This window comes from Babylonia areolata, chromosome 10 (genome assembly GCF_041734735.1).
Source record: "Babylonia areolata isolate BAREFJ2019XMU chromosome 10, ASM4173473v1, whole genome shotgun sequence".
Classification (NCBI taxonomy): Eukaryota; Metazoa; Mollusca; class Gastropoda; order Neogastropoda; family Buccinidae; genus Babylonia; species Babylonia areolata.
In genome coordinates this window covers 37,721,755-37,735,409 of record NC_134885.1, presented here as the reverse complement: position 1 = coordinate 37,735,409, position 13,655 = coordinate 37,721,755, and the positions used below count along the sequence as shown (strand labels likewise).

The following is a 13,655-nucleotide window of genomic DNA, read 5'->3' as shown; positions in this document are numbered from 1 at the left end:
TGTGATGTGGAACATGTTGGTGTACCTTTCTGATGGGTGCAAAAATGCTAAAAAATACACAAAATATGGATACCGCGATCAACATCAAGATGGTGAGTAAATACTCTGATTTTTTGCACACATATGGAACAACATTCCTTGCATACATATACTAAATATCAATTGTCAGGGTGTTTATTTGTTTTGTTTTTTTTACAATTTTTTCCCCATCCTATACAAACCCTGGGTTTTCAGGGATTGGCAAGGGCAAAAACTCTTGGCATGGAGTGAGTTAAATGTGTGTGTGTGTGTGTGTGTGTGTGTGTGTGTGTGTGTGTGTGCGCGCGCGCGCGCGCGCACGCACCTAAGTTCTGATATTGATATGTACATGTATGTGTCCTAAATTCTACTGTATCTATGTTTGTGTATGACTTTCGATTTATGTTTGTACCTTTTATGTACTATTCCCCCAATATTCCTTGTGACCCTGGTACACTTGGTAATAAAGACATTCTATTCTACTCTATACATATTCTATATATATATACAAACACATAAATATATACTGAACAACCACAGAAGACATCAACCAGTTGGAACATTCATCTTAACTTGCAACAACTGTCCACAACTGACACATCAAGAAAAAAATACAATACATATCCATAAATAAAAATGCAATTGTGTCGATTCAAACCAAAAAAAAAAAAGAGATGAAGCAAGCCACAGTTTTGCTTGGATCTTGTGATCAGTGTGGGTTTCTAATACAGCTGACACCCAGAATACATTAGCAGAGATGCCAACCCCTGTCAAGTGTTTGTAGGAACAATCAGGAAATTTGGAAGGAACATTTTGAATTTGGTAGGAGCACTCAGACTCCCGAGCTGCGTCAGCAAAGAAAGATTCAAGGGGGCCGAGTCAAATCAAGTACACAGAATGTAAGAATACAATAAACTCAAGCCGCATGCAGCAAAATAAGGCCAAATGAACACGCTTAATAGCCAAAAAAAAAAGCGTAAGACGAGACAAAGCATAAACCTGACAAGATGGCATGGAGAGCCTTGGCCAAAGGAATGATTCAGCGCTTGTAGCTTTTAGAGGCATTTGATTGGCTAAGAGCGGACCGGGCAAGACTTTTCACTGTTAGCTGCACGAAATTTGGCCTAGCAGAGCAAACCGATAGGCCTAGTTTGCAACAGTTTGACATGGTACAGTATATGACACCAAATGTACATTTTATCTACAAGGCATTACAAACAATGTAAACACACATGCCATTAGCTGAGTATCATCATGTGAGACCAACGTTTGTGATGTCTGCCCTGGCCTCATGACCAATATGTCTAGAGTGTCTGATTAATGTTATGGCAGGAAAGCATGTGACCATGCTATGTAGTCGAAAATGAACTCATCAGAACAATTCTGACGTTGGCGTAACGTCGAAACAAAAAGTGATCAAGCGTAACAAAATACAGCAAAATTGTAACGGTTGGCATCTCTGTGTTTGGTATAAAAAGAGAAAAAAAATCTCAAACATAAATGGCCAAGTGATGTGTGATGTCCAAACACTGCAAGATTTTTTCGCTTACTCCGACAATAATACTTCAGGAATCAGCCTCCCATTAAGCTTCCTAAAGCTAGTTTTCAGACAAAGTTTCAAAGCATGGAGATTCTCCAAATTAAATGTGGAGTGATGGCCTAGGAAGCCAGAGAATCTGAGCGCACGTGTTCGAATCCCACAATCGGCAGTGTTTTCTCCCCCTCCACCAGACCTTGAGTGGTGGTCTGGACGCTAGTAATTGGGAAGAGAGAATAAACTGAGGTCCTGTGTGCAGCATGCACTTAGCACACATAAAAGAACCCAAGGAAACAAAAGGGTTGTCTCTGGCAAAATTCTGTTGTAAAATCCACTTTGACTGGAAAACAAATAAAATTGCAGGCAGAAAAAAATACCAAAAAATGTGTGGCGCTCTCAGTGTAGCAACATGCTCTCCCTGGGGAGAGCAGCCCGTATTTCACACAAAGAAATCTGTTGTGACAAAAAATAATAATACAATACAATAATACAATACAATTACAATACAAAGTAACTAGTGTTAATCAATCAACCGACCACCCACTGCACTACCACGGATCCATGCAATGAACATCTTGACCTCTTTTTTTTTTTCTCATGCAGTAAAGGACAGAAGCCTGGCGAAGTCCGACTGATTGCTAGATACATTACTCTGAGGTCAAGGTAGAACTCCGAGCTGAAAAATTTCACTGGCCCATCATCATCATCAAGCTTTAATCATCAACAGCTTAAAACGAGTAAAAATGCTGCTAAATAATCTTTTTTTTAAACCCCAAAAATCAAACCATGTTGCGTATAGCCAAGTCGACAACAGCGTTGCCATCAAGAAACAGAAAAAGAAAGCTAAAAATAAGAAGAAAGAAAAATGTGAACAAACAAAGAAAAAAGCACACACAAAAATCAAAAGAAGAAGAACTGACCAAGTTGCAGTAAAGGCCCTTGGTCAATACGTCCATCTTGACATTCACCGTGGACAGGCTCAAGGAGTGGATGTCAGACAGGGACATCCTCTGCCTGTTCTTGTTGCTGAAGCAAGCTTCTCCTGCTGTCTGCTGGATCTTGCATTTGTCGTCCTGCCGCAACAAGCACAGACAATAACGACAGTTCAGTTCAAATCAGTATCTGAGGGAGGCACACACTACATCGCACTTGCTAAGCAGATGCCTGACCAGCAGAGCAACCCAGCACGCTTACTCAGGCTTCAAGGAAAACTATACTGAACGTTTTTCTTTTCTTTTTTTTGAATAATAATAATAAAGATATATATAAAATAATAAAATGATAAATATATGAATAATAATAATTGACTGATTAATTGTCATCCATCTTATCTAAAATGATAAATATATGAATATTAATAACTGATTGATTGTCATCCATCTTATCTAGTGATATAATGGTAGTGCACTGGTCTGTCAATATCAGTCCTGCTGTAAGCAATGTCTGGAACAATAACAATGATTGAGTGATTGACTGATTGTGATTGATTGATTAACACCTGTGTTATCTCGTAAGATAACGGTAGTGCCCTGGTCAGTCAAAATCAGTCCTGTTGCAGGCAGTGTCTGGAACGATAATAACTGATCAGTTGATTAACACCTGTGTTATCTTGTGAGATAATGGTAGTGCCTTGCTTGGTCTGTCAAAATCAGTCCTGCTGTGGGCAATGTCTGGAACGATAATAATAACAAATGACTGATTGATTAGCACCCATCGTATCTCATTAGATAATAATAGTGCCTTGGTCAGTCAAAATCAGTCCTGCTGTGGGCAATGTCTGGAACGATAATAATAACAAATGACTGATTGATTAGCACCCATCGTATCTCATTAGATAATAATAGTGCCTTGGTCAGTCAAAATCAGTCCTGCTGTGGGCAATGTCTGGAACGATAATAACAATGACTGATTGATTAGCACCCATCGTATCTCATTAGATAATGGTAGTGCCTTGGTCAGTCAAAATCAGTCCTGCAGTAGGCAATGTCTGGAACAATAACAATAATAATAATAACTGATTGATTGATTAGCATCCGTCTTATCTTGTTAAATAATGGTAGCACCCTGAGTCAGTCAAAATCAGTCCTGTCCATCTATTCTGAATTGTTATAATGAATTCATATACAAAATAAAACTATGGTCGACCCAAGAACGTCCGGGACAAAAAAGAAAAAAAAATAATCAGTCTTGCTGAAAGCAACATCTGGAGTGGCTCCGCAATCCAGTCCAGATATGGATACTTTTATAGCACCTATCCTTGGTCAGAAACTAAGCTCTAAGCACATAATAAACACAGAGTCATTTGCACAACAGGCTGCCTACCTGGGTGCCACTGGGTGTTCTTCATTCGTTTCCTGTGTCATTCAATCAGGTTTCAGTCACACACACATACACACTCATACATCTGACCATTTTGTTTATTCATCCCGCCATGTAGGCAGCCATACTCCTTTTTCAGAGCTATGCATGCTGGGCATGTTCTCTTTTCCATAACCCACCAAACACTGACATGGATTACAAGATCTTTAACATGCGCATTTGATATTCTGTATGCGTAAACTCATGAAGGGGGGTTCAGGCACAAGCAGGTCTGCACACATGTTGACCTGAGGGATCAGAAAAATCTCCACTCTTGACCCACCAGGCCCCACTACCTAGATTCTAACCTGGGACCCTCAGATTGAAAGTCCAACGCTATAACTCTCTCCACACGAATGACGAAAGAGGTGACGATGACAGAGTTTCCCTGCAATCAACATCATCAAAATATTACAAGCGGCAGGCTCATATATTGGAGAGGTGGGTTTAGACAAAGAATATCACATTTCCAACGATGGAGGCTAAAGGCTGCGTCATTCAGACACCCACAGAACATCCGAGGGGTCTCTGTGAGGGAGAGGAGAGAGGACTGGGAGTCCGGAGAGAGTTAACCACTCGGCTATTGCACACTCAGGAGTGTGGATCAAGACCCAGGGTTTGCTGTCTCTGCTGCCTGTGCTGTCTACCGTCCTCCAGCTGGTGGTAGCGTTTCTCCTCGCCTGTCTTGAATCCTTCTGGTACCACATGGCACCAGCTGCTGTGGTCCTCAGCAAGCAGTTCCCAGCTGTCTTGTGTCGATGCCTATGAGTTTCAGGTCGTGCCTGCAGCACAGCACTGTGCAGTGGCCAGTGGCCAGCTCGCAATACAGGATGTTCTTCAGCACGTAGGCAGGCGCAGTAGCCAAGTGACAGGCACAACAGCCCAGTGTTTAAAGCATTGGACTTTCAATCTGAGGATCCCCAAATCAGTAACGGCGCCTGATGGGTGATGATGCAGATTTATCCAATCTCACAGGTCAACATATGTGCAGACCTGCTTGTGCCTGAACCCCCTTCTTGTGTATACGCACACAGAAGATCAAATATGCATGCTAAAAGATCCTGTAATTCATGTCAGTGTTCAGTGGGTTATGGAAACAAGAACATTCCCAGCATGCTCATCCCTGAAACCGAGTATGGCTGCCTACATGGTGAGGTAAATAAACTAAATGGTCATACACATAAAATGTTACATGTCTGTCTGAGTGTGTATGTGTGTGTGCCTGAAATCTGATTGAATGACACAGGAAACAAATGATGAGCGTCCAATGGCAGTCGGCTCTACCCTGGTAGGCAGCCTGTTGTGCAAATGCCACTGCAACGGTGCAAATGACTGTGATGATGATGATGATATGGATTCTGATTTAACACCTATCCTAGAGGCAGCCAAAAAAAAAAAAAAAAAGAAAGAAAGAAAAAGAAACGAATCTTACAGAGATGGTATGGTCACACTTGTACACATAGCCGTGCCAGGGAATCCCAGCTACAATGGAGGCAGGGCCTCTGGACGACGTCTTCAGCGAAATGTAGCGATCAATACCTGAAAACAAGGCAATCACAGTCACAACAGGTTTCCTTCTGATAGGCGCAATAGTCAAATGGCTCGGTTATGGCACTGGACTTCCATTCCTAAGGTCCTGGGTTCGATCCTGCTATAAGACTCAAGAATGGTTTATTGAACATACACACAGAGTTTATTGTTCGACATGTGCAAACACTAAAATAAAGTGTACACATGTAAACGTATGTGACTCACTGTACAAGGACTACGTTTTCATCCAATGAGTTAAAGCGGAGTAAGTTAATCAAGAATGTACATGCGAGTACCTGCCTGGTGAATTAAGGGTGGAGATTTTTCCAATGTCCCAGGTCAACATGACTGCAGACCTGCTAGTGCCTTAATCTCCTCTGTGTGCAACACGCACGTTAAACATCCCGTAATCCCTGTCAGTGTTGAGGAAACAGGACCATACTCAGCATGCACTTCCCTGAAAATGCATGGCTGCCTGCATGGTGGGGTAAAAGCACATTCATTCAAGCAGATGAACTTGAGAGTTACAATCCATGAACCCAGAAAAAAAAAGGGGGGAAAAAAAGACCAGGTTTCTGAACACTGACCTTTCTCAAAGAGGAATTCATGAAATGTTTTGCTCATTCAAAAATACTGATCTGTCAATTCACATCATAAAAATTCTACTCAAGTATTGTCCGTATCTTTTAGGAAAGAAATGAAAAGATTCACACTAAGAACATTCCAAAATAGGTAAAAATAACTTTTCATCACACTGAGACAGAAATACCTAAATATACACATAAGTGACTCACCGTAAAAGAACTACGTTTTCCTCCAACTGAGACAGAAATACCTACAAATACACATATGTCACTCACTGGACAAGAACTATATTTTCATCCAATCGAGATAGAAACACCTATATATGTATATACACATATGTGACTCACCATACAAGAACTACGTTTTCATTCAACTTGAGACAGAAATACCTACATGTACACGTATGTGACTCATCGTACAAGAACAACATTTTCATCCAACTGAGACAGTAATACCTAAATATACATATATCTGACTCATCATACAAGAACCATGTTTTCATCCAATGAAGACGGAAATACCTATATATACACATAAGTGACTCACCATACAAGAACTACAATTTCATTCACTCAAGACAGAAAAACCTACACAAACACGTGTGTTACTTACCATACAAGGGCTAACTTTTCGTCCACTCAAGACAGGAACACCTACATGAACATGTATGTGACTCACCGTACAAGAACTACAATTTCATCCACTCAAGACAGAAAAACCTACACAAACACGTGTGTTACTCACCATACAAGGGCTAACTTTTCGTCCACTCGAGACAGGAACACCTACATGAACATGTACGTGACTCACCGTACAAGAACTACAATTTCATCCACTCAAGACAGAAAAACCTACACAAACACATGTGTTACTCACCATACAAGGGATACCTTTTCGTCCACTCGAGACAGGAACACCTATATGAACATGTACGTGACTCACCGTACAAGAACTACAATTTCATCCACTCAAGACAGAAAAACCTACACAAACACATGTGTTACTCACCATACAAGGGATACCTTTTCGTCCACTCGAGACAGGAACACCTATATGAACATGTACGTGACTCACCGTACAAGAACTACAATTTCATCCACTCAAGACACAAAAACCTACACAAACACGTGTGTTACTCACCATACAAGGGCTACCTTTTCGTCCACTTGAGACAGGAACACCTACATGAACATGTATGTGACTCACTGTACAAGAACTACAATTTCATCCACTCAAGACAGAAAAACCTACACAAACACGTGTGTTACTCACCATACAAGTGCTACCTTTTCATCTACTCGAGACAAGAACACCTACATGAACATGTACGTGACTCACCATACAAGAACTACAATTTCATCCACTCAAGACAGAAAAACCTACACAAACACGTGTGTTACTCACCATACAAGGGCTACCTTTTCGTCCACTCGAGACAGGAACACCTACATGAACATGTACGTGACTCACCGTACAAGAACTACAATTTCATCCACTCAAGACAGAAAAACCTACACAAACACATGCGTTACTCACTATACCAGGGCTACCTTTTTGTCCACTCGAGACAGGAACACCTACATGAACATGTACGTGACTCACCGTACAAGAACTACAATTTCATCCACTCAAGACAGAAAAACCTACACAAACACGTGTGTTACTCACCATACAAGGGCTACCTTTTCGTCCACTCGAGACAGGAACACCTACATGAACATGTACGTGACTCACCGTACAAGAACTACAATTTCATCCACTCAAGACAGAAAAACCTACACAAACACATGTGTTACTCACCATACAAGGGCTACCTTTTTGTCCACTCGAGACAGGAACACCTATATGAACATGTACGTGACTCACCGTACAAGAACTACAATTTCATCCACTCAAGACAGAAAAACCTACACAAACACATGTGTTACTCACCATACAAGGGATACCTTTTCGTCCACTCGAGACAGGAACACCTATATGAACATGTACGTGACTCACCGTACAAGAACTACAATTTCATCCACTCAAGACAGAAAAACCTACACAAACACATGTGTTACTCACCATACAAGGGATACCTTTTCGTCCACTCGAGACAGGAACACCTATATGAACATGTACGTGACTCACCGTACAAGAACTACAATTTCATCCACTCAAGACACAAAAACCTACACAAACACGTGTGTTACTCACCATACAAGGGCTACCTTTTCGTCCACTTGAGACAGGAACACCTACATGAACATGTATGTGACTCACTGTACAAGAACTACAATTTCATCCACTCAAGACAGAAAAACCTACACAAACACGTGTGTTACTCACCATACAAGTGCTACCTTTTCATCTACTCGAGACAAGAACACCTACATGAACATGTACGTGACTCACCATACAAGAACTACAATTTCATCCACTCAAGACAGAAAAACCTACACAAACACGTGTGTTACTCACCATACAAGGGCTACCTTTTCGTCCACTCGAGACAGGAACACCTACATGAACATGTACGTGACTCACCGTACAAGAACTACAATTTCATCCACTCAAGACAGAAAAACCTACACAAACACATGCGTTACTCACTATACCAGGGCTACCTTTTTGTCCACTCGAGACAGGAACACCTACATGAACATGTACGTGACTCACCGTACAAGAACTACAATTTCATCCACTCAAGACAGAAAAACCTACACAAACACGTGTGTTACTCACCATACAAGGGCTACCTTTTCGTCCACTCGAGACAGGAACACCTACATGAACATGTACGTGACTCACCGTACAAGAACTACAATTTCATCCACTCAAGACAGAAAAACCTACACAAACACATGTGTTACTCACCATACAAGGGCTACCTTTTTGTCCACTCGAGACAGGAACACCTATATGAACATGTACGTGACTCACCGTACAAGAACTACAATTTCATCCACTCAAGACAGAAAAACCTACACAAACACATGTGTTACTCACCATACAAGGGATACCTTTTCGTCCACTCGAGACAGGAACACCTATATGAACATGTACGTGACTCACCGTACAAGAACTACAATTTCATCCACTCAAGACAGAAAAACCTACACAAACACATGTGTTACTCACCATACAAGGGATACCTTTTCGTCCACTCGAGACAGGAACACCTATATGAACATGTACGTGACTCACCGTACAAGAACTACAATTTCATCCACTCAAGACACAAAAACCTACACAAACACGTGTGTTACTCACCATACAAGGGCTACCTTTTCGTCCACTTGAGACAGGAACACCTACATGAACATGTATGTGACTCACTGTACAAGAACTACAATTTCATCCACTCAAGACAGAAAAACCTACACAAACACGTGTGTTACTCACCATACAAGTGCTACCTTTTCGTCTACTCGAGACAAGAACACCTACATGAACATGTACGTGACTCACCATACAAGAACTACAATTTCATCCACTCAAGACAGAAAAACCTACACAAACACGTGTGTTACTCACCATACCAGGGCTACCTTTTCGTCCACTCGAGACAAGAACACCTACATGAACATGTACGTGACTCACCGTACAAGAACTACAATTTCATCCACTCAAGACAGAAAAACCTACACAAACACATGTGTTACTCACCATACAAGGGCTACCTTTTCATCCACTCGAGACAGGAACACCTACATGAACATGTACGTGACTCACCGTACAAGAACTACAATTTCATCCACTCAAGACAGAAAAACCTACACAAACACATGTGTTACTCACCATACAAGGGCTACCTTTTCGTCCACTCGAGACAGGAACACCTACATGAACATGTACGTGACTCACCGTACAAGAACTACAATTTCATCCACTCAAGACAGAAAAACCTACACAAACACATGCGTTACTCACCATACCAGGGCTACCTTTTCGTCCACTCGAGACAGGAACACCTACATGAACATGTACGTGACTCACCGTACAAGAACTACAATTTCATCCACTCAAGACAGAAAAACCTACACAAATACATGTGTTACTCACCATACAAGGGCTACCTTTTCATCCACTCGAGACAGGAACACCGACATGAACATGTATGTGACTCACCGTACAAGAACTACAATTTCATCCACTCAAGACAGAAAAACCTACACAAACATGTGTGTTACTCACCATACAAGGGCTACCTTTTCATCCACTCGAGACAGGAACACCGACATGAACACATATGTGACTCACCGTACAGAAACTGGGTGATGGGGACGGTGGCCTGGGCCAGACAGTCCTTGTCAGCAGGGGCCACAGGGATGTAGCTGTCAGGACTCATCAGCAGAAAGTCACACTCAGACAGCAGTGCCCTCACGTCCCCACAGTCCGACTTGCATGGCGGCTCCCACGGCACGATGCAGTACGTCTGGAACAGTCAAAAGCAGGTGTGAAAAATGTTTCCTGATCTTGTGTGGTTTAAAAATGCAGTGATGTGATGATGATGATGATGATACAGATACTCATACAGTGCCTACCATTGGTCAGAGACCAAGCTCTAGGTGCTTTACAAACAGGGAGTCGTTTGCGCAATAGGCTGCCTACCTGGGTTGAGCCAGCTCAACTGACAGCTGCCACTGGGTGCTCATCACTTGCTTCCAGTGTCAGTCAGTCAGGTTTCAGTCATGCACATACACACTCTCAAACAGACAGGCAGCATTTTACATGTATCACCGTTTTGTAAATTCACCATGCATGCAGCCAAACTCCATTTTGGGGGTTGTACATGCTGGGTATGTTCTTGTTTCCATAACCCACCGAATACTGATATGGATTACAGGATCTTTAACGTGTGTACTTGATCTTCTGCATGTGTATACACACAAGGGGATTCAGACGCTAGCAAGTCTGCACATATGCTGACCTGGGAGATTGGACAAATTTCCACCCTTAACCCACCTGGTGTAACAGGGATCGGACTCAGGAAACTTGGGCAAGAATCCAGTGCTCTAACTATTTGACCGCTGCACCCACGACCACCGAATCTGTCAGGTCTTTCTTCTTTTTTCTGCTGCTCATTATCCCTCAACTCTGTGAAGTGTCACTGGGGTGACACACAGAGTAACTGTTCACCAGATTCCTCCATGTCTGTTAGTTGTGGGTCAAAGCCTGAGTCTCTGGTAATGCAAAAGCATTTGCAGGGCCCCAGTGAGTTTTCAACATGTGCAAAGGACTCACTACAACAGCTCCACATTTTTCAGGTAATGCAAAACAAAACCATTTCACTCAAATATACTACTGTGACCAATCATTTCTTTCATACTGTTAAACAACAAACACACAAACCCATTATGGTTACACTGAATTTTATGCTGCACAAGACAATACCAACCACAGCCTCATAAAGATTCTCAAACAGACATTCCTGAATTCAGACTAATCCATATACGCTACACCACATCTGCTAGACAGATGCCTGACCAGCAGTACAACCCAACACTAGTCAGGCTTTCAGTGCATGCATATGTGATACATACTTGTCTATCACTAAAAGTGGATTTTGTCTACAGAATTTTGCCTGAGGACAACAACACTGATGTTGCCATGGGATCTTTTTCAGTGTGCCATGTGCATGCTGCACATGGGACCTCAGTTTACCATCTCATCCGAATGGCTAGATGCTCAGTTTGATCTTCCAGTCAAACGTGGGAGAAAGGGCAGACCAGGATCCTAGCCCACCCCTTAACCATTCTGCCACATCCACCATCTGATCAACACTGTATTCGCAGATAAGCGTCTATCATTCTGCCACCTCTTAACCATGCTGCCACCTCCACCAGATCATCGACACTGGCAAATAAGCTTCTTTATCATTCTGCCACCTCTTCATAACCATTCTACCACCTAGCACCATATATCATCAGACAGCCTCCACAATCTCCTCAAACAACCGCCAGAACTGACCTCTCTGTTGTGCCGTTTCCGGACTTCCTCCATGGCATTCGACAGAACTTCCCCCATCTTGCACAGAACCACAGACTTGTTGACGCTGGGGTCGGCGCCCTCCAGGTTGGCAAAGAAACCCAGCAGGTCATACACAATGTGGTCCGCCATGAAGAGACTCTGGTAGGTCAAAATCATGTTCGTAAAGTTGGATTTCACCCCATCCGTGTCGCTGACCAGCCTCTGTAGGTCATCTGGCACAAGCTCTGAAAATGGGGGGTGGGGGGGGGGGGAGAAAAAAAGAACTGTGTTATGATTTAATGGAGAAAAAAAGAAAAGTAATAAATCAAGAAAAAGGAATAATCTGCACATGTGTGGGGTGTGGGGAGGGGGGAGAGAAAAAGAATTGTGTCATGATCGAATGGAGAAAAAAATGAATTAATAATAAATCAAGAAAAAGAAATAACCTACACACACACATGTGTGTGTGTGTGCGTGTGTGTGTGCATGCGTGCAAGTGTGTGTGCAGGTGCAAGTGTGTCTGCACATTAGCACAAGCATGCATGCACAATGAAACAGGTACAAAAAACAATAAACACACTTCTTCAAAAAAGGACGGACACACACTACACAAAAGGAAACCAAACAGGTCAGGAGGGGACTTGAGAGTTTCACCAAACTCAAGCAGTCCGCTTTTAACACAAAGAAATAAAAAGACTGATGTGGAAGGAACATGTACATTTTCTGATGTGAACATAATGCTGAGGACTTTCTGATAAGAAGATTATCTGAAGAATGCCATGGGTGGTGCACACATGCATGTGTGAATACATATGCGCATGCACACACATGAATGCACACATGCACACACACACACACACACACACAAAGCAGAGGGACCGTTTTCAATCTTGGGAAGCTGAACTTAAGTGAGGCTACTTCTGCATTCGTTTAACTACAACCCCCATGTTCGCTCAATCAGATCTATATCTGAACGCACTTTTATGTGTACTGTATCCTAACTTTCTACACTGCCGTTTAGGTGGCAGCACTCTTCTTGAGGTCACAATTATACTGATAAGCGTATTCATATAGCTCTAAATCTTGTGCAAGTCAAAGAGCTTTCACACCAGTCGTTCACATGCATGCATTGGTCTGATGCAGTAGGGATGAAAGATGGAAGTTATCAATACAAAATATAGAAGTAAATAGAAAGAAACTGTGGACAGGAATTGGGGAGGAGGAGGTGGCACAGAACTGTTTTTGGAAAGAGGTATGTTTTCAGGTCAGACTTAAAAGAGCTGAGACCTACATATGTGTTTGTTCATTTGTGTGTGTTAGTGTGTTTGAAAAACAGTGTGTGTGTGTGTGTGTGTGTGTGTGTGTGTGTGTGTGTGTGTGTGTGTGTGTGTGTGTGTGTGTGCATACCTGCATGCATGCGTGCTTGTGTGTGCGTGAGCGCGCGTGTGTGTATGTGTGTGCGCGCACGTGTGCATGTGTGTGTGATTGTGTGAATGCACGCATGTGTTCACACAAGTGTGTGTGCATGCATGCACGAATGTGCGTGACTGTGCCTGTTTTTGTGAGGAAGCACAAACATGCTGATGCATGTAAATTTGTGCATGCAGGTCTGTGCATATGCAAGCGAGCAAGCGTGCATACATGCACCCCTGTTGCTGCGCAGGCGGCGATACAG

General features: G+C 42.5%; 1 protein-coding gene across 1 annotated transcript in view; it reads right to left on the bottom strand.

Annotated features, from left to right (window-relative positions):
• Positions 1-13,655, bottom strand: part of LOC143286990 (di-N-acetylchitobiase-like) — a 43,721-nt gene that overhangs the window by 14,963 nt on the left and 15,103 nt on the right. Inside the window, exons 3-6 of the mRNA XM_076594983.1 lie at positions 11,981-12,225; positions 10,271-10,445; positions 5,346-5,452; positions 2,476-2,628 (exon numbers count right to left, since the gene is read on the bottom strand). Of these exons, the coding sequence (XP_076451098.1) occupies positions 2,476-2,628; positions 5,346-5,452; positions 10,271-10,445; positions 11,981-12,225 (680 nt within the window). The remainder of the gene's footprint in view (positions 1-2,475; positions 2,629-5,345; positions 5,453-10,270; positions 10,446-11,980; positions 12,226-13,655) is intronic.